Here is a 26,763-nt window from a genome sequence, read left to right as displayed (position 1 = left end):
TTGTTTCAGGTTCTACCAATCACATACAGCAGGGCATTAAACTGGATTTTTGTATTTCAGCTACTTCTATACATCAGCTATTTCTAAATTATACACTACCCATTATAATTCTTTTACTACTTCTTTGTCTAATGCTTACATTTTATTTCCTTACCTTGATAAATGGGATTAATGTTTTTTTTATAACATTCCTGACAAGGTATATTATCTAAGTAAACTTTATCTATATAAACATCAGGGGTTTTTTTTTTTGTTTTTTTTTTAAAGACTTCATTTATTTATTTGACAAAGACACAGTAAGAGAGGGAACACAGCAGGGAGATTGGAAGAGGGAGAAGCAGGCTTCCCGCTGAGCAGAGAGCCCAATGCGGGGCTCCATCCCAGGACCCTAGGGATCATGACCTGAGCCGAAGGCAGACGCTTGACTGAGCCACCCAGGCACTCCTAAACATCAGTTTTTTTTGAAGAATAATAAAATGTAGGGGCGCCTGGGTGGCTCAGTCGTTAAGCCAGTAACATAAAAATCTCAACAAATCACAACAGCTACTATTTACTAACTCTAACATGTGTCCAGCACTGAGCTAAGGTGGCATGAAAAAATGCTGCCTTTTGAAACCAAAAGTAGTTTTCCAAAGCGGGAGCATACTTGGGGAATGAGGGATGGCTAGAAAGATGAGAGGGGAGGAGGATGTATCTAGAGAAATGTTTAAGGCCCAGATCACAGCATGGAGGACCTTTAATTTTATCCTTATGGCACTAAAAACCACTAAGAATGTTTAAGAGAAACATGGCTACATTTTTCATTTAGTAAGATCACTCTGAACACAGAGTGGATCCTGGAATGAAGAGAAAAATGTCTGTTGTCATGGATTCAATTTTGGATCAGGTGAGAGATGATTAAATGAAAGATAAGGAGGGGCGCTTGGGTGGTTCAGTCGTTAAGCGTCTGCCTTCGGCTTAGGTCATGATCCCAGGGTCCTGGGATCCAGCCCCTTATTGGGCTCCCTGCTCGGCAAGAAGCCTGCTTCTCCCTCTCTCCCTCCCCCTGCTTGTGTTCCCTCTCTCGCTGTCTCTCTCTCTGTCAAATAATATCTTTTAAAAATAAATAAATAAATGAAAGATAAGGGACTGATCAAGAGGCAGAAATTTCAGGTATGTGCATAAGAAAATGTTAAGTGGAAAAAAAAGACTATAGATTAACTGAATACAACTATGCAAACACATGCTTGTGCACTGGGAAAATTTCACTGTATATGTGAATAAGTTCAGTAAACTTTAAAAAAAAAAATACATTGTTCTAGGGGTGCCTGGGTGGCTCAGGTGTTAAGCATCTGCCTTTGGCTCAGGTCATGATCTCAGGGTCCTGGGATTGAGCCCCACATCGGGCTCCCTGCTCGGCAGGAAGCCTGCTTCTCCCTCTCCCACTCCCCCTGCTTGTGTTCCCGCTCTCTCTCTTTCAAATAAATAAATAAAAATCTTTAAAAAAAAAAAATACATTTTTCTAAACTAGAGGGTCACCAGAAATTCAGAAAAGCGTATTTTTCAGAGGAAGATGAAAGCTATTATACTTTTTTACTAAACAAAACTGTATTCTCAATCTTTTCCCTTAAAACACAACAAATGGATATTTACACAGTCATGGGTAACACTAATGTCTACTCCTACTTTGACATAAAAAAATCAAAAGAAGGGGCGCCTGGGTGGCTCAGTCTTTGGGCATCTGCTTTCGGCTCAGGTCATGATCCCAAAGTCCTGGGATCGAGCCCCACATTGGGCTCCCTGCTCGGTGGGAAGCCTGCTTCTCTCCCTCTCCCCTTGCTTGTGTTCTGCTCTCACTCTCTTTCTCTCTTCTGTCAAATAAATAAATAAAATCTTTAAAAAATAAATTCAAAAGAAACCTACATATTATTATTTTTAATTATCCAACTTGGGCATATAAAATGAGAATTCTTGAAATAGTCCCTGTAAATTGTTAAGCCCATTATTGAAATATTGGCAAGTAGAAAAAAATCACTGAACAGTAAGGGGAAAAAACTCAAAACCCACTTAACATCTTGGCATATCCCCTTGAGTATTTCCTATTCTTATTTGCCTTTCAAAATCATATTGCATATGCATAGTTCAAAAAAAAGTTTGACATAGGAAATATGTAATCAAGTCCTTAAAATAGTATAGAAGTCTAAATTTATAATGTACTATTCAGAATAAATCATTTCTTAGAAATAAAAAATTCCCTGTATTCTTTAGAAGGGTATCACATATTCTAATTTTGGTGTCATTGTTCTATATTTAAACAACTGTATGTTTCGAAAATGCAGAGAGCTTATAAAATTGAAGTAAGAAGTATCTTCCTATAACAATCAATGGATAATTTTGTGGAATTCCTTTTGGCTCAGGATTAAAAAACACTCCCAATTATTTGCTACCTTTGTACCTCCAACCTCACCTCACAATATGGATGGCTTTCCTAGGACATTCTTTGCTCTGGTAGTTGAGGTATTACCATTCTTTTAACTGACATAGTCTTTCTGCTTCTTTTCTAATCACTTTTTCTCTGGTTCTGACAACTTTAGCAATAAGATTTATGGACATTCTTTAATGCTGAGGAGGAAAGAAAAGCAAGGAGATGGAAGGCAATACAAAAATACTGTAGGTTTTTATAAGGGGGGAGCTGATATCAATAGATCCTGTACAGCAACTGGACATAATTAGTACAAAATTGAGAAAGTTAAACCTTAGAGTTATTCTTGACTTCTGAGACAGCATACATCGCTGAAAAAGGAAAAATGAGGTAACAAAGTATTTTAGATACTTTAAGATCATTAGTCAACACATACGTTGCTTCTGATACAATACCTTGTGAAGTCTCACAGTGCTTTTCAATTTCAGAGAGTGTCCCAATCAAATTATCATCTTCTATCATATTTAAATAAAAGACAATATTGCAGGAAAAGAAAACATTTTCAAGAAGAATCAAAAACGTAAACATAATAAAAAAAAGTTAACTTTTATGGTAGACTTAAAGTGCCTTTGTTGTACAAAATCCACATTGTATCTTGCCTGCCGGTATCATCGTATCACCTCCCTGTAGTTCCCTTATTGCCGGCGCTGGCCCAAACTAAAAACAAGTATGTACCTAGTACCTACTCAATCAAAAACAGTTTCCATCACAAATTGAAATCCTTCTAAATAACCTAGAGAAAATGGAGAACTAAAGCAAATTTTGGTTACCTAGACCACCTGTCTAACTTTTAAAGGACCCTCTGTTTTTTATGACTGAAACAGTCTGCAAAACCAAAATTAGTAACACATATACAAAGAAAATATAAGAAGAAAGTGCTCAATACAGCAAATAGAAAAACTTACTAGATGTATTCTACCTGAAGTTAAAAGATAGGAAAAATGATATGCTCATAAAGGTGTATATAAAATAAGATGGTAACATTATGTTTGGACATGTAAAAATCAAAGAACTTTTAATCTTACGTTAGCCTATATTATGTCATTTTTACGATGGCCACACTTAGAAAATGCCCTTCTCCTTTCTGAGTTTTGACAAATCAAATTGGATATAATTAAATCTGCTTAAATATGGCTATTATTCTCAAACTTAGCATGCATCACAATCACCTGGAAGGCCTGTTTAAAAATTGCTAGCCCCACACCGAGTTTGGGATTTAAAAGGTCTCTGTTTCTAGTAAGTTCCCAGGTGATGCCACAGATGGTGTAGGTACAAGGATCACACTTGGAGCACTACTGAACTATGCTGAGTTAGTGTGCATCAGTAATTGGCATTATCAAAGATAAACTCATTACTACTTAGAAGCAGTGGCAGGGACAGTTCTAACTTTGATGAGAAGTTGTCATTCCCATAACACAGCAGCTTTAAGTGGCTTTGTGCTTTACTAACAGTGGGTAAGAAATGTAGTAAGAATTTGTAGAAAAAATTAAAGATAGAAAAATGTCTTGAGCAAAATCTAGATGTAATAAAATACTGGATTTACTGGGTGGGATTTAGGTTTATACGCCTGCATCCTAACATCTACTTTTAGATCTTTATGATTTAAATTCTTGTAGAAATACTTATTAATTGCAAGCACAAAACTCCTTTAAGTTGAATCATTATTAAATAAAAACTCCAAGGAATGCAAGTATCACTTCACATTAGAAAGGACTGCATAATATTTGGCCTTCAACTATTTATATTGGTCAGTACTTTATAAATTTGATGCACTCTTAACAGTGCTTAAAAAAAAAAAAGCCTCCTATTCAAGTAACAGAAACTGTGTAACAGAAAAGGAAAATGTGGCTAGTCTGATAACACCAGGTGTGTTTCCAAAATCCAAAATTTCTAATGTTAAATTCTTCATGAGCTCATTAAAAAACAAAATTCAGCCTGACCATACTTGGAATGCTAACTATCACATGTAATCTATGATAATCACTTACCTACTGTTGGAGTATTGGCAGCACTTAATGAAGCTGAAGATGAGATAGAGGAAGAACTTTCTGCCCGGGCTAAAGGAGCTGCAGGAGGTGGGCTAGTATTGGAAGTTACAGGTGGGCTGAATGGCCTGGGCTTAAAAACAAAAAGTTATTTACCAAAATGCTAAAACAGTTCTTCCTTATAAGAAAAGATTTTTAGGTATCAGGTAAGATTAATTTTAATATACTAAATCTAATTTATTGTTTCTTGTAACTAAAAATAGAAATGCCATAGGTCAAATGATTTTCAAGAGTAGATTAAAGGCTGAGAAGGCTATTTTAAAATAATGCTGTCAAGAGAACCTTTAACCAAAGAACATTTTCTCTATTTCAAAAAGTATGTTTAAGACAGATTCTCAGAAGTTAAATTGTAAGTTTAAACAGTATGAAGGATTTTCATACATACTGCCAAACTGCTTCCCAAAAGGATTATTCACTTTACTGTCTATAAATATAAGAGAATATTTCTCTGCACCCTTGTCAGCAATGAATGAGCATTAGAAGAAAAATAATTTTTAAATTGATAAAAATAAGATTGGCATTTTGCGCCTTTTATGAGTTGTCTTTGTTAGCTTTCGCTGATTTAGTTTTGTGAGGGCTTAGTATAACCTGAGCTTTCACTAATCCTTTGCTTTATTTGCTGCAAACCCTAAATCTTGCCTGCCCTTTATTTTCGGTGTTTACAAACGTGTCCATTTTCCCTTTATAATTCCTTATAATGCTTCCTCATTGAGACAGTTTACCCCATAAAAGAGGTTTGAGATATCTTAATTCTACTGTGTCCCCACTTTTCTAAACATAAAAACAAATACAAAAAATAGAACTTCATTTCTTTTACCTGGGGAAATGGATTTTTCCCTTCCACATTCCTAAGTGTTCCAATAATAGATGAGCAACACTTCCTCAGGGATTTCATTTTTTAAAATAAGGCATGCTTACCTTATTTAAAAATAACCTTTTCCTGCTTATAAAAGTATTAACTGAAAACAATACTTATTTAGTGCCTACTATGTGTCAGGCCATGGGTTAGGAACTACATACAAAGCAGTGAATAAAAAAAAGATATTGTTCCTGTCCTCAATTATTTGAGGGACATGAAAAACAAATGGCAAAAACAAAACCCTTAATAAGCATTCATACACTAAAATTAGTCAACTCTTGATTCTATGAATATACATTTATAAAAATTAGATACCATCCAAAGTGTTTTATACTAAGTAAACCCCCACTCCCGCAAATAACTTTAAACTATTAGTTCCAGAGAATGGCTTTTTGATGACTGATAATGATGACTAATAAGACTGAAAAAATATAGTAAGGTGTAAAACTGCAGCTCCCTATATATACAGATGAAAGTAGTGCATGGCATGAGGCCAAACACATAGTAAATTCAACAGCTAATCTGAAACCTGCAAGCTTAGAAAAAAGTCTTGATCAACTACTGTGGGGGAAATTTCTCCTGTAGCAACATGGCCTTATGACCAATATTATGTCGCTACATTTTTATAATTTACAATTTAGAATGTGTGCTTTATAATTTTTTATGAAAGGACAAAAACACCTATTTTTTCAAGTGATTTTCCCTTATTGTAGAATGGCACTTGTCCAGTACGGTAGCCACTAGCACTAGAAATGTGGCTAGTCCAAATTTGAGATGAGCTTTAAGTATAAAATGCACAGATTTTGAAGACTTAGCACACACAAACAGAAAAGATACTCTCACTCCTTATACTGATTACATTATAAAATGATTTTTTTTAATGAGTAAAATAAGTCAATTTCACTGTTTTTACTTTTTTAATGTGGCTACTAGAAAACTTTAATATATGTTGCTGCGTGGTATTTCTATTGAACAGCACTACTTAAAAACAGCAGTTCTTAAAATGCACCAGAAGCACTCACAGGGCCACTTCACAGAGCTTCTGATTTTCCTGGGGTAGAGCCAGAGAAGCTGCATTTCTACCAAGATCCTACGTGATGGTAATGCTGCTGCTGGTCTGGGGACCAAACTTTGAAAACAACTGCTCTAGAACAATGAGGCATTCCCTATCGAAATGTGAAAGGGTGTGATTATAGACCCTGTGAACATCTAGTCTCCCCAGAAAAGTGCACATACAAGCATGCAAGGAAAAGAGCACTCTGATGTACAGCTGGAGAGAATTCAAATCAGCATAACCTTTCTGGTGGGCAATACAGCAATAATCAAGAGTCTTAAAAATGTGCCTTTAGTTCATGAATTTTACTTTAAAATTTTTTACTAATAATGTATGCAAAGAAGTAAACAAAAGGATATTCATTAAGACATTGTTTATAATGAAATCATTAAGGCAATGCTGAATAATGAAAACTTGGAAATAAACTAAATGTCAAATAATCACATTTCTAAAAAACCTTTGAAAATTTAATGCTGACAGACAGTGCTGTTGTAAGAGCATTTATGCTCTGCAGTTGTTTCAAAAGGTGCTCCTTGAAGCCCTCAGGGTGGTTTCTAGAAGGTTTGCAAGGCTAGGGCAGGGAATAAAGGGTGAAAGATTCAAGTAGAAAAGTCCCACTTTTACTTATTTAATAGATTTGCAACTTAAGATCATTTGACAAAGGATTCTACCACTTGAAAGAAGTTTGAAATCTATGGAATAATTCATGAAATAGAAAGATATCCCCCAAATATTTTCAAGTGAAGAATAAAAAATATGTAAGGTATGACCTTTGATTTATCATTCACAGTTAACTTTTTTGAGCAATTACTTGCATTTCAAGCAACTCATTTAAGTCTCACACCACCTATTATCTTTATACCCATTTACCGATAAGGAAACAGAGACTCCAAATATATAACTTGGTTAATGTTGCTCAGGTAATTAGTCACTAATAAGCTGTGCTTTTTTAACAACTATGTTTTACTGCAAATGAATACTTAAGCACTCAAAAATTAATGAAAGGGTATAATAAAAGAGGTTAAGTGGATATCTTTGGGTCATGAAGTATGGAAGGGATTTTAATTTTCTGTTTTATCTATTTCCCAAATTTTACATGATCTCTTATAATCAGGAAAAAATCCCATGTTACTAAGAGGCAGTCATTTTTGTATTACTCAAATAATCATGATCTTGGCAGCCTGTACCTAGAGTCTTTGAGTTCACTTCCTTAGGTCTGTTAGGATAAAAGGAGAAAGATGTCACCATTTCAACACTTGGTGCTCCAGCCTTTTCATTTATTCATGAAACATCTCCTCACTATGTGACAGGTATTATGCAAAGTATGAGTTCGCCAAAGGTATAGTCCGGTGAAGGGAACACACAAGGAAAGTATATATAATGTAATTTGTGCACCAGAAGAAATATGAGCAAAGTATAGGGGTATAAGGAAGAGAATGATTAAATCTACTTGGGGAAGAGTAATGATCAAAGAGGGCTTTAGCTAGATGATAGCTGGTTCTTAAAAAAAGAGACCAGTGTCCTACATAGACAACTGAGGGACATTTTAGTAAAGGGAGCAAAATAAAACACGGATGCATAAAAGAATATGATGTGTTTGATGAACAGTGCAAAGTTTTAAAGGGCTGGAACATAGGTTGCAAAGAGGAGAAACTTGGGCAGTTAGTCTGGTAATAACCTAGGTGTTGAGGCAACTTGATAAAAAGCCTTGTACATTCAGCTAAAACATTCAACCACATGGATAGTGGGGAACCAATGGAGATGTCTATCTGGGGAAAAAGGTTAAGCTTGACTTTTAGAAATATAACACTGGTAATTAGTGTAAAACATGAAGCAAAGTAGAAGAGATGAGAGGCAAGTGGTTTGGGAGAGCCTCACTCTGAATGTAACTTGTAGATTTTCTTTAATTACCTGACAACTTTTGTAGGCCAATACTTTTTTCCTGAAGCAACATGTACTTTGACAAGTCAGTTAAGTGATCTGAACAAACTCTAGTTTCTTTATGTATAAAACAAAGCTGGACTAGATGCCCTCCAGGATTCTCCTGCCAGTATACTTCTAAGCCCTAAGAACAGGCCACCATTCCTTCCTTAGTATTTGACTTAAAGCAGAGTTACATAAGTATTGCTTCTTAAATGTGAAAGAATGATTACTGAATGGTATTTTTATGTGCTAACTTTCTCCAGAATCTCCCTTCCTCCTAAGCAATGTATCAATCCATGTGTATGATCACTGAGCTAATATGAGGGAGTAAAGGGAAATGTTGGATGGGAAACTTTTCTACTCTTTGAAGACTCAAGTAGATAATTCCAAGTGCTTAACTGTAAAGGGGCATATAGAAAAAATACCATTTGCATCTTAAATCAAACAGTTATAATTAAAAAAAAACAAACACCTGAGTACATACTATTTCATTAATCCCACTGAGTTTGCCTGAAGTAAGCTTTGGTCTGGAAGCAGGCCTTGGAGGTGGGACAATGGTGCCTACAGAAAGAGGAGTTGTGGGCCTGGCTGGTAAGGGGAAAAAGAGAATTTGAAGAAAATCATTAGTTTGTAGCAATCCTTACATAAAGACATCCTATTATAGAGGAACTCTTAGGACTCAAAGCTCATTTTCAGGAGTTTTTAAATATATATAATTATTGATATTTGGTGAAATACTGGGAATCTATCAAATAGGCTTTTCTTGAAGCTAACAATATTCCTGGAAAAAAAAACAAAAAACATTAACTTTTATCAACTGTATTCCTATTTCAATTCTTTATACCCGTAAAAAAATAAAATCTGACAAATAAGCTAGTGAAAATAAACCAATTGAAGGCTAAGGTCTTTAGTTTATTGCCAGTCCATCTACTTACAGTAATGTAAGACCAAGCCTTTGAAGTAACACCTTCGAAGTAGTAATATGAACTCTAAATAAAACACTTACCTTAATTAAAAGTCAAATTACAAGTTGAATTACATTGCAAAGTTTCTGGTGATAATTAGAAGTATTAAAAATATCTTATTTATGAAAAAAATTCCTCCAAATCACTATTTTTGGTAAGAAAACACCCCCTATAGAAATCCTATATAACATTCACTGCTCCTAAATCCTACATAAATTTAATGTTCACTGTTTTTCAACGTCATCTGCAAGTTTTGCCACTTTATAAATCAGACACTAACCTGAGCAGTCCTAATTAAAAATAACTCTATCTTGGTAGAAATTAATGAAATCCAAGTGTACATCATCAAAATTCACAAATGTATTAGCATAATCAAAACAAGAGTGAAGAATGGAAGCAAATACGTTTAAATCATCTTTTTTTTTTTTTTTTAAAGATTTTACTTATTTGTCAGAGAGGGGGAGCGGCAGGCAGAGAGAGAAGCAGGCTCCGTGCTGAGAAAGGAGCCTGACGAGGGACTCGATCCCAGGACCCTGGGATCATGACCTCAGCCAAAGGCAGATGCTTACCCGACTGAGCCACACAGGCATCCCTGTTTAAGTCATCTTTATTTTAAAGGATTTTCAAATCCCTTTGGTTCATTCTAAAAGGTGGGGCTATAATTCAGACTGAAGAATATGGATGGGAAGAAATATAAATCATTACATTAAGTTTGCAGATGTGCAAAGTTAAAAATATATGAACAGGCCTCAGTATATCCATGGAGAAACAAACTGACGACCGATGGTCACTGATGAAGCAATGTAGGTGTGAAAGGAAGGAGAATGGAGGCAACAGGAAAGGTAGTCACAGAGGCGTGAAAGTCACAGCGTGAGGGGTATGGAATCATTTAGAAAGCATGTCCTAGGAAAGGATAATAGATACAAGCACAGTTCAAGTTGCTTGAAGGAAACAACATAAAGCTGCTAAGAAACCATGTGTAGATTCTAAGGCTGCTGCCTTCTTCCAGTGAGCACCACTTCTTTCATGCTGCACTCCTACTTTAAACAGTACACTGGAAGAAATGTGCACCAACCTGAGAACCATAACACTTCCCTGTGCTATGACATACTGACTTTAAAGATAGGCTCATTATCAATGAAAACAGCACTGACCGATATCCAAGTTATTTCAAGCTTGTGAGAGCTTAACATCATAGAGACATGTATACCTGAGCTTCATTACTGACAAATGGCCTATCCAAATTACAGTAAGATTGACTCCAAACAAACCTAGCCTGGTAGAACTGTTAAAGTTCAGCTCTTTCAAATAATCACAGTTTGCTTTTTCAAATTCCAAATACATGCTGGTTTCAAGTAAAGACTCAATTACTGTACACTCAAACAAATTATTGGGAGACAAAGAGTTTCTGTTGCACTCTTCAAGTTCCTTAAGCTGAAGGAGGGGAAAGCAGCTGAAAACCAGAAGCAACAGGAAAATTCTTGAACAAAAGCATGAATCTACATAGCCAAATAGTTTTCTTGTTTCAGGTTAATGTTATTTTAATCACTGAAAACTAGAAAAATGTAGTAATACATTTTTTAAACAAAAACCTGAGCCCAAATTTTCTATTAACTGAGGAAAATAAGTACGTGGATTAAGAAACTTAAAAAACATATGAGTAAAACTGAAGGTCCAAAATATATAAAGCCATAATTATTCCTGTTTTCTCAGAGGAGCAAAAGGTATCTCTAACAGTTGGCAAAAGTCTAAACACTGATATATAAATAAAACCCTCCTATGATAAGTCTTACTGTAGACCATTTCTTCTGTTGATGAATTAACTGAGCACTTGTAATCTGCAAAAATCCCTTAAAATCTTTTGAAAAATATTAGACTAGTTTTTTATATTAATTCCAACACTAGATTTTATCTATCACTAGCCAGTCAGGCACTTTGCTGAGTAACACAGCACTATCACCTTTTCACCTTGTCAAATCTTTTGAGATTTTTACCATCATCTCTTTTCAACATGACTAACATTCTTGGAAAGGTAAAATAATTTGACATCATTTTTCAGACTGTATAGGAAGTTAAAAATGCATACAAAAGTGAACTTAAAACATGTATTAACCTTTTGTTACTTTTTATTTCATAGCTACTACACATCAAATGGCCACTGAACAAAAATGAACCATTTTTAACCTGAAGTTAAAAGTGATAGGGGTGAAACATACTTGAAACAGTTAGCAAGAGGAAAAGCAAGAACTTTTTTGAAAAGGAAGAGACAGTGCTGAAAGAGTAAGAAACTATGGGCGGAGTTAGGAAGAAATTTCTATATAACTAAAGCCTCTGTGATACCAATGTGAAAATTTTTATTCAGTATTTTGAAAAAATAATTTTAAATATATTAACAAAATTGAAAAACATACTTAGAATGATCTTCATTCTGACATTTTCACTAAACAAAAAAGAGCCTGTAATGACAACTTCAGTTTTCCCTGTATACTTACTTTTCTTATACAATCTGTTAGGTTAGTTTTATAAAACTAAATAATAACATGCCCATTGAGGAAGGCTATAATGCCACTTCAGATTATGTTCAACAATCTTTCATTGTTTCTTGCTGTTTTACAAGTATTAAATATAGATCACTGCTCCTTCAAAATTCCAAATTGGAGTTAAGGTTGCCTAACATCCATTTATAATTTCTTTTAAAAATTGGTTTATGAACAATCTAATTTTAAATACTGGTGTTTACTTTGTTAATAGTAAAATGTTTTGGAATGGCTTATAGTTTAGTTAATATGTCAGAGTGCAATAAACAGAATGAAGACTTTAAAATTAGTAAGATCCAGGTTTGAATCAATGCTTCATCATTTCCTATGAAATGATCTCAGAGAAGTTCCTGATCATCTCTGAGCTTTACTTTTTTTTTAATCTACAAACAGGGACATTAAAATGGACTTCATGGAGCAGTTAATGAAGTGAAACTAAACAGAGTGTGTGTAACTCCTAGCAGAGCAACGTGGCATGAACTCGATCAATTCAAGTTCTCTCCTCACCATTCCATCACTCTCCTAACCCCAAATACTGAACAGCATTCATGAAATCCCAGAGAAGGCTGAAGACCAACTTAAAGTGAATTTATTTTCTTGCTTTGAACAAGCAATGGTTTTATTAAACAAGCATTTTGATGCCTACTTGGATTGTTGGCTAGTGGGATTTTATATTTTAAACAACAACTAAAAAGCATTCATCAGGTTCTTTGACACATTGCTTGGGAAGTGCTAAAGCCTTTCTGGAAAGCAGTTTGGCAATAAATACCAATGGGTATATCTTGAGACTCAAACGTTGTACTGATAAATTATAAGGATATTACGAAACGTACACAAAATTCTATCCATGGATTTTCATAATACTAGAAAACTGGATGCAACTCAAATGTCTGGTAAGAAAAGACTGATAACACTAATGCACATCTATGCAGTGGAATTATCTAAGAACAGTGAGAATTATTTGGGCACTGATAAGGGAATGATGCATAGAAATATATAAATTAAAAAAATTGGTGTTTCATAAATTTTTGTTTAAGCCATAGGTCCTTCAGCTAACAAAACCAGTATAAAATCACTTTATCTGGCAATATGAGGATAAGTTAAGAATATTTTTTATCAGTAAGTATAACACAAAAGTGACTAATGAATTCCTCAGTTTAAATATATATATACACATACACACACACACATTACCTGATGATGACGATGAAGTTAGTGAAGTTGAAGAAGATGAATCAAGAGATGGTCCAAACAGGGGATCCCAAGCAAGTAAATCACTGGTCCCTTTCCTGCAATAACATTTTAAAAATAAAGACTTTAACAAAGGAATATTTTATTAGTATAAAATTTAGTCACTTTTATCTCACAGAATTGTAATAGCTAAATATATAGCATTTAAAAGTTGGATATTCTGCCAATGGAATATGTGAAGAAACTTAACAAATACTGGTTTAAATTAAAAATTTTTTTAACTACTATAAGCAGAACTTCTGATAACATTATGTAGGAGGCAGTAGAGAAGATAATGGGCACCAATCACACCTTCTTAACTGTGTTTGGGGCTGGAAGAATAGAAATCATTTCAGCTTTACAAATGAAGAAAAGCAGCCCACTGGAGTCTAAATGAGCTGCCCAAGGACACAAAGGTACTTGATTCTACAGTAGTGTCAGGTCTGTTCATTCACACCTAGCACCAAATCATGCACAGGAAATCAGGCAGAAATTTTATAAGGTCAGAGTTAAGTACTTTTAAAAAAATCTTTTACCCTTTCCTCTTCATCTTTGAAACTGGCAAGTACAGAAGTAAGCCCAACAGCTTGATATAAATTTCAAAGGTCTGATTACTATAGTAGATCATGCAAGGGCAGGACTTCTCCCTAGACAATCCACAGTCTGGGCCACTGAGGCAGTCTAGTGAAATGTTTGGATCATGCATGTCTTTTTACGAGAGGTCATCAAGACTATGGACAAAATCATCAAGAGCATCAACTTTCAAGTTTCAAAAAACTCAACATGCTGTATAACCAAAGATTTCCCACCAATGACCCCTTGAAATCCACCGGACTAATTTCTCTTAGGATTCAACTTAATCCCATTAAAACAATATTTTAATGTATCAAACTGCCATTATTTAATACAGTGTTTTTAAATCTTAGAAAACAGGCTCATTACAATGAAAATGGTACAATTATCTATAAGCACATATCTAGTATCTCAACATGCACCTACATGGAAGCACACTACATCCTGTATATAAAACGTAGAATCACAACTGCATAAATTACTAAAAACAAAATTTTTAAAACACTGAACTTACCTTTAAAAATGATAAATGAATACCATCACTGTGCTCAATTAGTGCCTAGTTTTCAAAGTATCAAATTATCTTAAGCTATCCATTTAATGAAGCCTATACTTTTACTTATGCAAAAAAATTAAAAGAATGTATTCTTATTGACAGATACTGAAATGAAAAAGGACCCTTAAAACATTTTTTTTCTTTTTAAAAAGAGCTAGCAACACGTTTTCTAGCCTTTTTAACTTAATTGAGACACTTCCTTGTTTTGAAGTTCATGAAAAGGACAATCTATTTTACACAGTCACAGCCAAAACTGAAGGAAGAAAGAAAATTTCCATGAGAATAACTAGTTGAAATACAGACATGAACGAACTTGGGACATTAGCCTTTATTTAGAAGCAGTGAAGCCACGAAGGCCATTTATAAGGATTTTTTAAAAAATTATAGTGTCAAATGAGAATTTAAAACAGCTAGACACTCCACAGAGTGTTTCACAGCTTAGAAAAGAGGATGATTACCAACACTCAAACTGAAACTGCAAAGATAATAAAACTCTAGAAAAAAAGGACAAAAGAATATTTAATTCTAAACACAGTAAAGGGGTAAGGATGAACAGGTAGAGGACAAAGGTTTTTTAGTACAGTTGAACTATTCTGTATGACACCATAATGGTAGAGACACATGTCCTTACCCATTTGTCAAAACTCACAGGATACATAAGAACAAGAGTGGATCCTAATGTAAACCACGGTGACAATGATGTGTCAGTGTAGGTTCATCAGTTCTAACAAATGTGTTACTCTAGTGGGGGATTCTGATAGTGAAGGAGGCTGGGCATATATGGGGGCAGAGAATATATATGCAAAACCTCTGTAGCTTCCCCTCAATTTTGCTATGAACCTAAAACTGCTATGAATAGTCTATTTAAAAATAAAATATAACTATGAAACTTACTCATTGGATGCAGCACATGGCTTTGATTTTGTTAGCTCTTCACCTAATTAAAAAAATCAAAATGTGAAAAAATTCATAATCTGAGTAATATTTAAATGTTAAGAGAAACATTATATGCATAACTCATTACTATGAACAATTTTAAAATTGTGGAATTGGTAACAGTTTTTTAAATTATGAAGAAAAGGAAAATAAGACTTTTTTTTAAGATTTTATTTATTTATTTGACAGAGACACAGCGAGAGAGGGAATTTAGAGGGAGTGGGAGAGGGAGAAGCAGGCTTCCCGACAAGCAGGGAGCCCAATGCAGGGCTTGATCCCAGGACCCTGGGATCATGACCTGAGCCGAACAAAGGCAGACGCCTAACAACTGAGCCACCCAGACGCCCCAGGAAAATAAGACTTCAGCAAATTTTCTAACATGCTAAGAATATCATCTAAGAATATCAAAATAATAGCTGAATTTCTGCTATGTCCTCATTTCTTCTAACATCTTTGGTAAGAAATTAGGTCAATGAAACTATCATATTCATGAAAATAAAACTGCTGTTCAGATCACTGAAATATGGGCTAGAACTATAAAAGTTAGAACATACGTTGAAATACGTATTACTCAAGAATTATAGCTGATGAATCATGAAAGCATTTTTCAAGTTCTAAGAATATTATGTTGACCAAAAATAGTTATTCTTGAAGGATATCTTGAAAAATTAAAATTTTTATAGGAACCTAGAGCAACAGTCTTGATAAGATAGGCTGTTTTGCTCCCTTTTGCACTGGTAATGTGAATCATTTCATTAGCAACTGTACGAAAGTAAAGAGACTCAGTAATGTGCAAAAGTCATGTCAGTTCATAAGCAAATTTCCCTGCACCTTAATGTCTTAGATCACTAACCAATAGCTGATGAATGAAAATACAGCAACATGGTTAAGTGCAGCAAACTATGAGGAATACCACTCTGTACATGATGTCCCTTCCTACCACACTGTCCCACATTGAGCTCAATTTGGCCCTCTGTTTGGCCCCAAAGTACCTACTGTGCTGTTCTCCTCCATGTTTCTGCAATTTGCCCTTTCGTAAGTAACTGCATAAAAGCAGCCCACTTTTATCCTCATTTTCCTGGCATCCCTATATCAATAAGCTACTCACCATTTTTTTTTAAACTAAAATCTTACTTTTAGTTTGGTATTTATTATGCATTTAATAAGTCTTGTCAATTGTGCTAGAATTTTTTTAAAAATTTTGATTTGAAGGAGAGAGCATGAACCGAAGGGGGGAGGGCAGGGATGGGAAGAGGAAGAGGGAGAAGCAGGTTCCCCACCGAGCAGGGAGGCCAACCTGGGGCTTGATCTCAGGATGCCGGGATCATGACCTGAGCCAAAGGGAGATGCTTAACCGACTGAGCCACCCAGGTACCCCTAATCTTATGGGTAGAATTTTTAATAGGATTGATGTTATGATTTTTATTAAGCCTTATGTTTACAAAATTGCATAACTTTTGAGTAGGCTGCCTTAACTCTACTTTTTCCCACCTTCGATATTTTTAATGATGATGCTGAAGATGCCAGCACCCACCCCCCAATTTTTTAGTATAATTAAGTTACTATACTAAAAACCATACAATACAAATTGCAATTATGATATGACTTATAAGTAAGTAAAGCTAAAACTTACTCATCTCATAATGCCTTCTGGTTCATGAGGCAGAGTTATGCCAGTTAAACAGTTGTTTTTTTTTTTTTTAAGATTTTATTTATTTATTTGACAGAGAGAGACACAGTGAGAGAGGAAACACAAGCAGGGTGAGTGTGAGAGAGAGAAGCAGGCTTCCGGCTGAGGAGGGAGCCCGATGCGGGGCTCGATCCCAGGACTCTGGGATCATGACCTGAGCCGAAGGCAGACGCTCAACAACTGAGCCACCCAGGCGCCCTGCCAGTTAAACAGTTTTAACATTGTTATCTTTGGCTTTGTTGATTTCTGAAAAATGCTGTAGCCAAGTATTAAACTTGAAGGCATGTCTAAATGCTAAAAGAAATAATATACCTAAGTTGTCTTCTGTTTAAAGTTAGTATCCTTCTAGTCTGTTGTTAACAGTTGTGATGAGAACAAACCATTTATTTTTCTAACTACATATGTAAGGCTACAATAAGCTTAGCAAACTGCCTAATAAAATTTTTTTAAGATTTTATTTATCTGACAGAGAGAGAGCGCGCACAAGCAGGGGGAGCAGCAGAGGGAGAGGGAGAAGCAGGCTCCCCAGCAAGCAGGGAGCCTGATATGGGACTCGATCACAGGACCCTGGGATCATGACCTGAGCTGAAGGCAGACACTTAACCAAATGAGCCACCCAGGCGCCCCTGCCTGATAAATTTTAATAGACATAAAATAACCAATTCAGATGTCAAACTTACTAGATGAATTCCGATTCATCTGCACCTAAAACAGAAATGCAAACACTACGTGTCATTAAACAAATAATTTGGTAATGAAATACTTGGTAAAAAAAAAATTTTTTTTTAATATATTTTTAATTTTTTTAAGTAGGTTCCATGCCCAACACGGTGTTTGAACTCACAATGCTAAGATCAAGAGTTGCATGCTCTAACAGAGTGAGCCAGCCAGGTTCATACTTCATAAAATGTTAATGGGCATCCAATTTTAAGTTGTTTTTAGTATATCTACTCAATTACAAACTACATTAAAAAAACCTTTCAGTGTTTTATAGTAAAAGATTATCAAAATGTTAGTACCTACAGCAAGATACTGTGATTTGCTAGTTTAAAAAATTTAAAACAAATACTTTGAAAATCAACGTTCAAACATTAAAAGGATTTTTTTTTAAGTCAGTAGGTAAAAATATAAAATCTTGTACTTACTGGGCTGTGTCTCTAGTTGTACATGGAAAGAAAAAGACATAGTGTACATTTTAGAATTTAAAATATCTTATTTTCTTAGTCTCATAATTTGTCTATTCACTTCTGAATCATACCTAAAGTCTATACACCTTAAAACACAGGCAGAACATTGTTAGGGTAAGGGACATGAGCTAGATAAGCAAACTGGCCAGCAAAATATACTCAAACTATCCTCTTTTCAAACCCAATATTAACGATTAAAATTTCCTCATTATTTATTTTCTCAGTATGAAAGTAATATGTTCACCATTTTTTAAAAAATAGAAGAGAGAGAAAAGTACAAAGGACAGAATTTTAAACCATTAATGATCTCACTACCCAGAGCTAGGTGTTTAATGTTTTGGCATATATATTCCCCTATAATTTGGTTTTTATTTTATTTATTTTTTTTATTTTTTTAAGATTTTATTTATTTGACAGAAAGAAACATAGCGAGAGAGGGAACACAAGCAGGGGGAGTAGGAGAGGGAGAAGCAGGCTTCCTGCAGAGCAGGGAGCCCGATGCGGGGCTCAATCCCAGGACCCTGGGACCATGACCTGAGCAGAAGGCAGACGCTTAATGACTGAGCCACCCAGGCGCCCCTAATTTGGTTTTATTTATTTACATATATTTTTTAAATTAGTTTTGCTCTTACACAATAAAGAATTTTTAATGGTTTCATAACTTCATTTATATAATAATAGTAATAAAATTATATCTATATAATAATAATTATATCTATATAATAATCTGGGCATTAATCCTAATGTTAAAATAGCAATAAATAAAATAGCAAACCTCACTTCAGAACTTTTTGGTAGAAAAAAAATTAAATGCTAAAAGTGCATGACTGAGAGAAAAACACCTTTTCCCAAATACATACAGACTATTTAAAATACATAATTAAGTAACAATATGAAATGGGGAGAACTTTTATTCTCCATTATCGAGGAGAACAGGTTTAATATCAATTATGATAAGCATGTACAGATAGACTAAATTGTCATTCTAAGCTTTTTCCCCCATAGTTTAACATTCCTGAACTTAGAGTATGACATCAATGGAAATATTAGTTACAGCAATTTTTTTTTTCCTCCCTCAAAACCTGTTAAGTATGGTATCTTAGAATTGAGGAATTGACCATGATCACTAAAAATTTTTGTATTTGCCTTTTTAAAATATAAAACATATGGAAAAACAAACGTTGCAGTTACAAAAGCAGCAGACATATAATTTAATCTTTAAATCCCTTTTTACAGAATTCCCATTCACGTAAGGTTCATAAAATATGGATGAAAATCTTTAAAATTAGATGAGGAAAAGATTTTCTACATTTTTGTTTCCTTGTAAAACACTTTCAAAGGGAAGCAAAACTAAGCCAAACTCAAGTTTATTTGCCTATATAAAAATTAAAAACTATATACCTCAATAAAATGGAAGAAAAATTATAAAATATTTCCTTATCCAATATGCTTAATTAACTGTTGCTAAAATTAACCAGATGCAAGTAGATGAGGTAAAAAATAAATAAATAAAGGCTTCTATGTAAAAAGCACAAACTTGTTCATTTTCTTACTTACGGATATTGCTGGGGAGAGCGTGATATTTCCTATAGACACTTTTAATTCATCCAAGGAAGCCATTGTGTGATGGGAGTTATTTGGATGCATAGGTTTGATCTGTATCCGATACTTCTTTGGTTCTTCATCTTCAGAATCAGAATCACTAGATGAGTAGAAATGGTTCTCTTTGGTATGTGAATATCAGTTAAAGAATTTAGTTTTTAAACTATCTTAACGCATAACCAGTTTTTCACACATTTATAAAAAGGAATATAAACCTTTAAGAGATCAGATGGGCTTTAACAGATACAGAACTACTAACTTTCATTAGTAAAAACATGTCAAATGAAAAATATGGAGTCACATTTTTAAACAACAGAATACTGTGTTATAATGGTCTACTTATACACACAATCCATAGGAATATCCAGATCATAAAAGGATATCATTCTGATTTGCTTCTGGTTTTATACTATAGCCTTCTTCATCTACATCAGGAATGTTCTATGGGAAGAAGAAGAAAAAGACTTACTATAATGATGGCTCCAACTACAGAAATATAAAAGATTAGCAAAACAGCTTTACCTTTTACAGCAGCTACATCATTTATCAAATAACAACAGGTTCATAAAATTAGTAACACTGGGAAAGTTCTATCTTTTTGGTTAAGTTAACTTCAGCTCACATTCTGTACTTCACTTGTCTGAAAGAGAAAAGCACTGCAAAATGAAAGGGGAGAAACACTACAAGGAAGAGAACAGGTATTCAGGCAGGAACACCAGGCAGTTCTGTAACCAAAATTTCACCCAATTCTTTAAAGTGAAGAAATAAAAGCACAAGACTGTATGTGTCTGGAAATGAGAGATGATGAAATCAGAGGACTGGCAGGTTAAATAAATGGAAATTTTATCAAAAATACAGAATTAAAAAAAACAGAAATGAAAGATGACCAAAAAAATTAAAACTACACTAAAATATTGTCCCTTACATGAGACAGGCAAAAATTCAGATGCTCAAAAATACACTCCGTTAGCAAACTGTGGGAAAATGTACTCTTATACTTTGCTGGTATAAATACAAAATGGTACAATCCCTACAGAGAGAAATTTAGCATTATCTAACAAAAACAGGTATGTATTTATTACTCTCCCACCCAGAAATTCAATTTCTAGGAATTTACCCTAAAGATACACCCCAACAATTTAAACACACATATGCAACAAGTTTATTCATCAAAGATTATTTGTAATTCAGAATTGCTGGAAAGCACCTAAATGTCCAAGCATAGTTGAATAAACTATAGTATATACAGAAAACAGAGTACCATTTAATTATTTTTTAAAAAATGAAAAAAAGTTTCCATGAACTCACTGAAATGACTTATAGGAAATACTGCTAATTGAAAAAACCCTAGAAGTAAGAAAGATGGGAAAATTTAAAAACACAGATACCTGCTTATCTTTATGGGAAGAAAGCCACTGGAAGGAGAAATCAGAATACAATGAAGTTGGTTACCTCCAAGGGATGATGATGAAGTCAAGGAGGGACACTTCTCTAAGTATGCTATGTTGAGATAATATTCCTGTTTTTAGGAATATTTAAGTAGTTAGGCATGAAGGGCCATAATGTATAGAATTTATAGTGAAATGGATCAGAAAAAAACTTATACACACATGAACACACGCATGTAAGAAGAATGCAACTGTTACAGCAAATGTAATAAAAAGTTAAGGGTATACAAGTGTTTTTATTTGGAAACTTTTTTTTAAGATTTTATTTATTTGAGAGAGAGCGAGCACCTGCAGAGGGATGGGCAGAGGGAGAGGGACGGGCAGAGGGAGAGGGACAAGCAGACCTCCCCCACTCCCTCTGAGCAGGGAGCCCATGTGGGGCTCAATCCCAGGACCCTGAGATCATGACCTGAGCCGAAGGCAGATGCTTAACCGACTGAGCCACCCAGGCACCCCAGAAATAACTTCTAACTTACAAAAAAAAAATACAAGAATAAAACAATTCCAAAAAGTTAAAAAAAAAAAAAAAGATCAGCAAGAAATGCCAAGCGATCAGTTGCAAATGGAGAGCCAGTATTCTTCTACTGGTAAAGTTCGCTGTTCTTCCTCCACTCACCTGCTTAAGCTCAACAAAAGGCACAGCACAAAGTCAAGGAGAACTAAGAGCAGAATTTACATGGCTACAGCTTCCAATCTGAATAAAAAGTCTACTGTAGCCAGCAGTGAGTTAATAGACTGGATTAAAATCTACAAATGAAAAATCTAATAGTAAAGAGCAGATTCCATATATTAAAAAGATGACAAGTATATAGTTACATCCCTAGAACTAGAGTATTTTGAGTTCTACATATGGCTTGCTTTTATGCAAATAATATTTAAAAATACCTTAAAAAATAAACTTTACCAAATGTGAATTCATTAGAAGTCAGAATTAAGGTTTTTATAAAATACTTGATTTTTATTCCCAGTACCCTAGAAACATACCAGATGTTTAATCCCCTAGAAGTTCTAAGGATTTGCTGATACTACTTTTAAATTTGTTTACAATACATTATACAGTACATGTAATAATTTCAAATAATACTGAGCTGTTTTCTTTTTTTTATTAACATATAATGCATTATTTGTTTCAGGGGTACAGGTCTGTGATTCATCAGTCTTACACAATTCACAGTGCTCACCATAGCACATAACCTCCCCGATGAATACTGAGCTGTTTTCTATAGGGCTGAGAAGGGGCTTATGGACGAACTTCTTGAAGATTACAACTATAAACTCTGGTCATAAAAAAAAAAAACCAACAAAACTATCTGAAGGTACTAGAGAGTGAACTAGAGGAACCATTTAAAAAATCTTACAAAATTATATGCTAAAAAACTATAAATAGATCATAATGGAGTTGTAAAAAAAGGTTCAAATAACCCACAGGGAAGACAGGAAAAAGAAAACAAAAACAAAAACAGAAAACAAAAAATGACATACTTAGCCCTGATATGTCAATAATTATGTTAAATATAAATTGTCCAAATGTAACGAAAGACAGATTGGCAGAACAGATTAAAAAACATGACCCAACTAGATGCTATCTACAGCACATAAGAAACTCACTTCATATGTAACAATATAGGTAGGTTGAAAGTAAAATAATGGAAAAAATATACCATGTAAACATTAAAAAAAAGGTGGGGTGAATAGAATGATTGTCCTTCTGTTAGATAAAACAGACTTCAGAAAGAAAATTACCAGGGTCATAGAGAGACACTGTCCATACATGATTCTTCAAAGCAACTTTTTTCTAAGAGCCAAAAATTAGAAATAACTAAATGTCCTATGATAGGTGAATGGTTAAAGCAAACTTTAGTGCGTCTGTATCATGGAATACTATTCAACAAAAAACTATTCATACACACAATAATCTAGAAGAAACCAAAGAATTATGCTGAATGAAAAAAGCCAATCTAGGGCGCCTGGGTGGCTCAGTCGTTGAGCGTCTGCCTTCAGCTCGGGTCATGATCCCAGATCAAGCCCCACATCGGGCTCCCTGCTCACTGGGAAGCCTGCTTTTCCCTCTCCCACTCCCCCTGCTGTGTTCTTGCTCTCACGCTGTCAAATAAATAAAAAATTAAAAAAAAAAAAAAAAGCCAATCTGAAAAGGTGATAATAGGATTCCACTTAAATAACATTCTTGAAATGACAATATTATAAAAATGGAGAAAAGATTAGCTGTTGCCAGAAGCTAAGTGATGGAAGAGAAATGGCTCTAAAAGAGCAATCCGCACAACAGACCCTTGTGGTAATGGAAATGTTCTGCTTTGTCTGTATTAGTGTCAGTATCCTAGTTGTGTACTATACTGTATTTCTGCAAGAAGTTATCAGGAGAAAGCAGGTGAAAGGTACATGGGACTGCTCTGCACTATCTTTGAAACTTACTATAAATTGATTACTTCAAAATAAATCATGATTCTCAGCATATTAGGTTTTCAATGCTAAACTATTCATAGAAACTTGTTATTAATAAAAACTTACACAATACCTGTTTACACCTTTGTCCACTCAATCCATGATTCCTATTTAAAGACCCTACACTGCTAGAGAAAACATTAGGCCAAAGCAGTATGAAAAAAAGAGCATGTAACTTCACCCAACTATCTTAAAGGCAGTTTTGGATAGTGGTGGTAGTGACTTAAAAAAATAGGCTTGGACAGAGCTCTCTAGTTAGTGGAATATTCCTCAATCTCTGTTTACAATGGGGAGATTGGCTAAAACTAAAAGAAAAGAGCAATTCACACTTACTTGGTCAACCTTTGAAACATACAGTCCCTCAAAATAATTTTTTAATTACACAGACCATTTAAAAAAGGAACAGAAATTAAACAATAATTTCCCTAACAAGGCAGACTATGGCTGTTTTTAAAGTAATTATTAAGACTAGCCATAGGGGAGCCTGGCTGGCTAAGTCAGTAGAGCATGCAACTCTTGACCTCGGGATCGTGAGTTCAAGTCCCACGTTAGGTATAGGCCTACATTAAAGAAAACCAAAAAACAAAAAGACTAGCCATAAAAAAAAAGTCATAAATAAATAATAATAGGCCATAAATAAAACAAAGAATGAAAGCCTTTTCTCCCTGCGGACCACCACTATAATCCCGCTCCCCAAAGGTAACCACATTTAAGGATGTGGTAACACATTCTTTAAAAAAAAAACAAAAAGAACAAAGATATCTACCCATTTATATTTTTAAAACAGCAATTACTTAAAAACCATACTTGCTTTTCTTTAGTAAGCTCTTTCCGTATCAGCAGGCAGGGCAACCTAATTCTATAACATCTGACTACTACAGTGAATGTTTAATAATTTATTTAACCAATGTCCATTTTGATGGGTGTTTTCAGTGTTGAGTTAATACAAACAATGTTGAAATAAACATCTGCTTCTACTTCTCCCTCCCTCCTTCTAGTCTCCCTTATCCAGGGAGGATACATTCCCACACTCCAGTGGATGCCTGAAACTGGGGATAATAATGAATCCTATATACAGTATGTTTTTTCCTACACATACATACCTATGATAAAGTTCAATTTATAAATTAGACACAGTAAGAGATTTTTTTTTAGGCACAATAAGAGGGTAACAACAATAACTAATAATAAAATATAACAGTTATAACAATATACTATAATAAAAGTTATGTGATGGGGTGCCTGGGTAGCTCAGTCAGTGAAGCACCTGCCTTCAGCTCAGGTCATGATCCCAGGGTGCTGGGATCAAGACCCACATCATGCATCATCAAGGCTCCCTGCTCAGCAGGGAGTCTGCTTCTCCCTCTCCCTCTGCTCCTCACCCTGCTCATGCTCTCTCTCTCAAATAAATAAATAAAATCTTAAAAAAAAAAGTTATGTGAATGTGGTCTCTCTCAAAATATCTTATTTTACTGTACTCACCCTTCTTGTAATGTGAGATAATAAAATACCTACATGATGAGATGACATGACGTAAATGATGTAGCAGGCACTGTGACGTAGTGTTAGGCTACTAATGACCTTCTGATGATATATCAGAAGGAGGATCATCTGCTTCTGAACCACAATTGACCATGAGTAACTTCAACCATGGAAAGCGAAACCTCAGATAAGGCGGAGGGAGGGGGGGAGCAACTACTGTATGCACGTATCTTGATCAAGCACATACATATAATTTGTGAATATAGCCATAACAGTAAACCTCAAGCAGTAGGACTGGAGAGTCAAAAAGAACATGCATTTCTTATTTGAGAAGACACTTGCCAAACTACCCATAAGACAGATTATATCAATTTACATTCCTACCAATAATATGAATATACCAAAACTTTTGCCAATGATAGGTAAATATAGGAATTTCATTCTAATTTGCATCAGAATGAGACTACTATTCTGAACAACATTTCTTATGGTTATTTACCACTTCTATTTCTTTTTATGAAAATAGCTTCTTTTTATCATGATGCCCTTTTCCTACTGGGACAGTGCTCACCTTTAGTAATGATTTGTATAAACTTTATAGAGGAAAGTAGCCCCTTGTTACATGTCTTGCAAATATACTCTGGCAATTTATCTTTACTGAATCAAATTCTTCAATGATGTATTTTTTTTAAATTTTAGATGTTTTCTTTCTACACAAATTTATCAATCATTTCTTATATGGCATTAGCCTTATGCATCCTCTTAAAAGTCCTTTTCTAATTCCAGACAAGTACTGATTAAAAGTTCAAAATTGGTTAATACTGATCATTATAGAATAGTATCAATGAGCTGACAGGATTACAAATGTTTTATTTAAGGGAGTATATATAAAACATGAAGTATTAAAGTAGTTAATTCAATACTGCAATCATCAAATAAATTCTATGCATAAATAATTCCAAAATGAAATGCATGATGAATACTAAAGTAAATGTCAAACACATCTGCTAAGTTTTTCATTAATTAGTAAACCAAGAGTATCAAAACAGACAATTGGTAAATTAAATGTAATTCTAAAACACTCTGATGATTTTAACCCTAGAGCTCACTAGAAATCTATTTTTCTATTTTCACTATACATTTACTAAGAAATCATAATTTCCTTATTTTAAAGAAAACATACTAGTTTTATTTAAGTTACATAAAACACAGTATTTCACAAAATATCTTTATCTTGGTACACCATTATGCTATAAAAGATCAAAATGACTTGGGACCAAAAAACACAGTAATTATGCAAGCAAGAACAATAAGCAAAGGAGACAGACAGCTGGACTCTACTACACTTAGCAACATGACCAGAGTCTAATGAACAATTTGAAAAATGTGTCTGTCTACTCATTACTTACATCATTTCATAAATCTACTCTCCCACTGTAACCGCAAGGAGCTCCATTTAATGTCTTCCTCAATTATATATAAAGAAATATATTTAAATAAAAAATATAAACAAACTTTCTACAAAACAAAAAGCACAGAAAAATACTGACCATGATTATTATTATGTTTTTCTAAACTGATAATCTCTTAAAACTCAAGTGCTTGAATAGATAAAATAATATTTTAATGATCAGGAATACAGTAGTAAGAGCATCACATTTTAAAATAAAGTATGCAGATCTGAGATCTGGCATATTTCCCAAGAAAAAGCAATATGGTATGGTATCATGCAAATTTTAAAAGTAAAATGTCCAC

The 26,763-nt window shown here is 34.3% G+C and overlaps 1 protein-coding gene across 1 annotated transcript in view; it reads right to left on the bottom strand.

Moving 5' to 3' along the window:
• The window catches only part of FCHO2 (FCH and mu domain containing endocytic adaptor 2), a 128,077-nt gene that overhangs the window by 23,006 nt on the left and 78,308 nt on the right, over positions 1-26,763 (bottom strand). Inside the window, exons 12-19 of the mRNA XM_045889906.3 lie at positions 20,002-20,059; positions 19,574-19,749; positions 17,975-17,986; positions 17,510-17,534; positions 15,098-15,140; positions 13,039-13,133; positions 8,827-8,930; positions 4,450-4,579 (exon numbers count right to left, since the gene is read on the bottom strand). Of these exons, the coding sequence (XP_045745862.2) occupies positions 4,450-4,579; positions 8,827-8,930; positions 13,039-13,133; positions 15,098-15,140; positions 17,510-17,534; positions 17,975-17,986; positions 19,574-19,749; positions 20,002-20,059 (643 nt within the window). The remainder of the gene's footprint in view (positions 1-4,449; positions 4,580-8,826; positions 8,931-13,038; positions 13,134-15,097; positions 15,141-17,509; positions 17,535-17,974; positions 17,987-19,573; positions 19,750-20,001; positions 20,060-26,763) is intronic.

This window comes from Mirounga angustirostris, unplaced genomic scaffold (genome assembly GCF_029215605.1).
Source record: "Mirounga angustirostris isolate CCGP_5_RB_7025 unplaced genomic scaffold, mMirAng1.0.hap1 SCAF_7, whole genome shotgun sequence".
In the NCBI taxonomy this organism is placed as follows: domain Eukaryota; kingdom Metazoa; phylum Chordata; class Mammalia; order Carnivora; family Phocidae; genus Mirounga; species Mirounga angustirostris.
The sequence above is the reverse complement of the archived record's forward strand: the minus strand, read 5'-3'. Positions and strand labels throughout refer to the sequence as shown.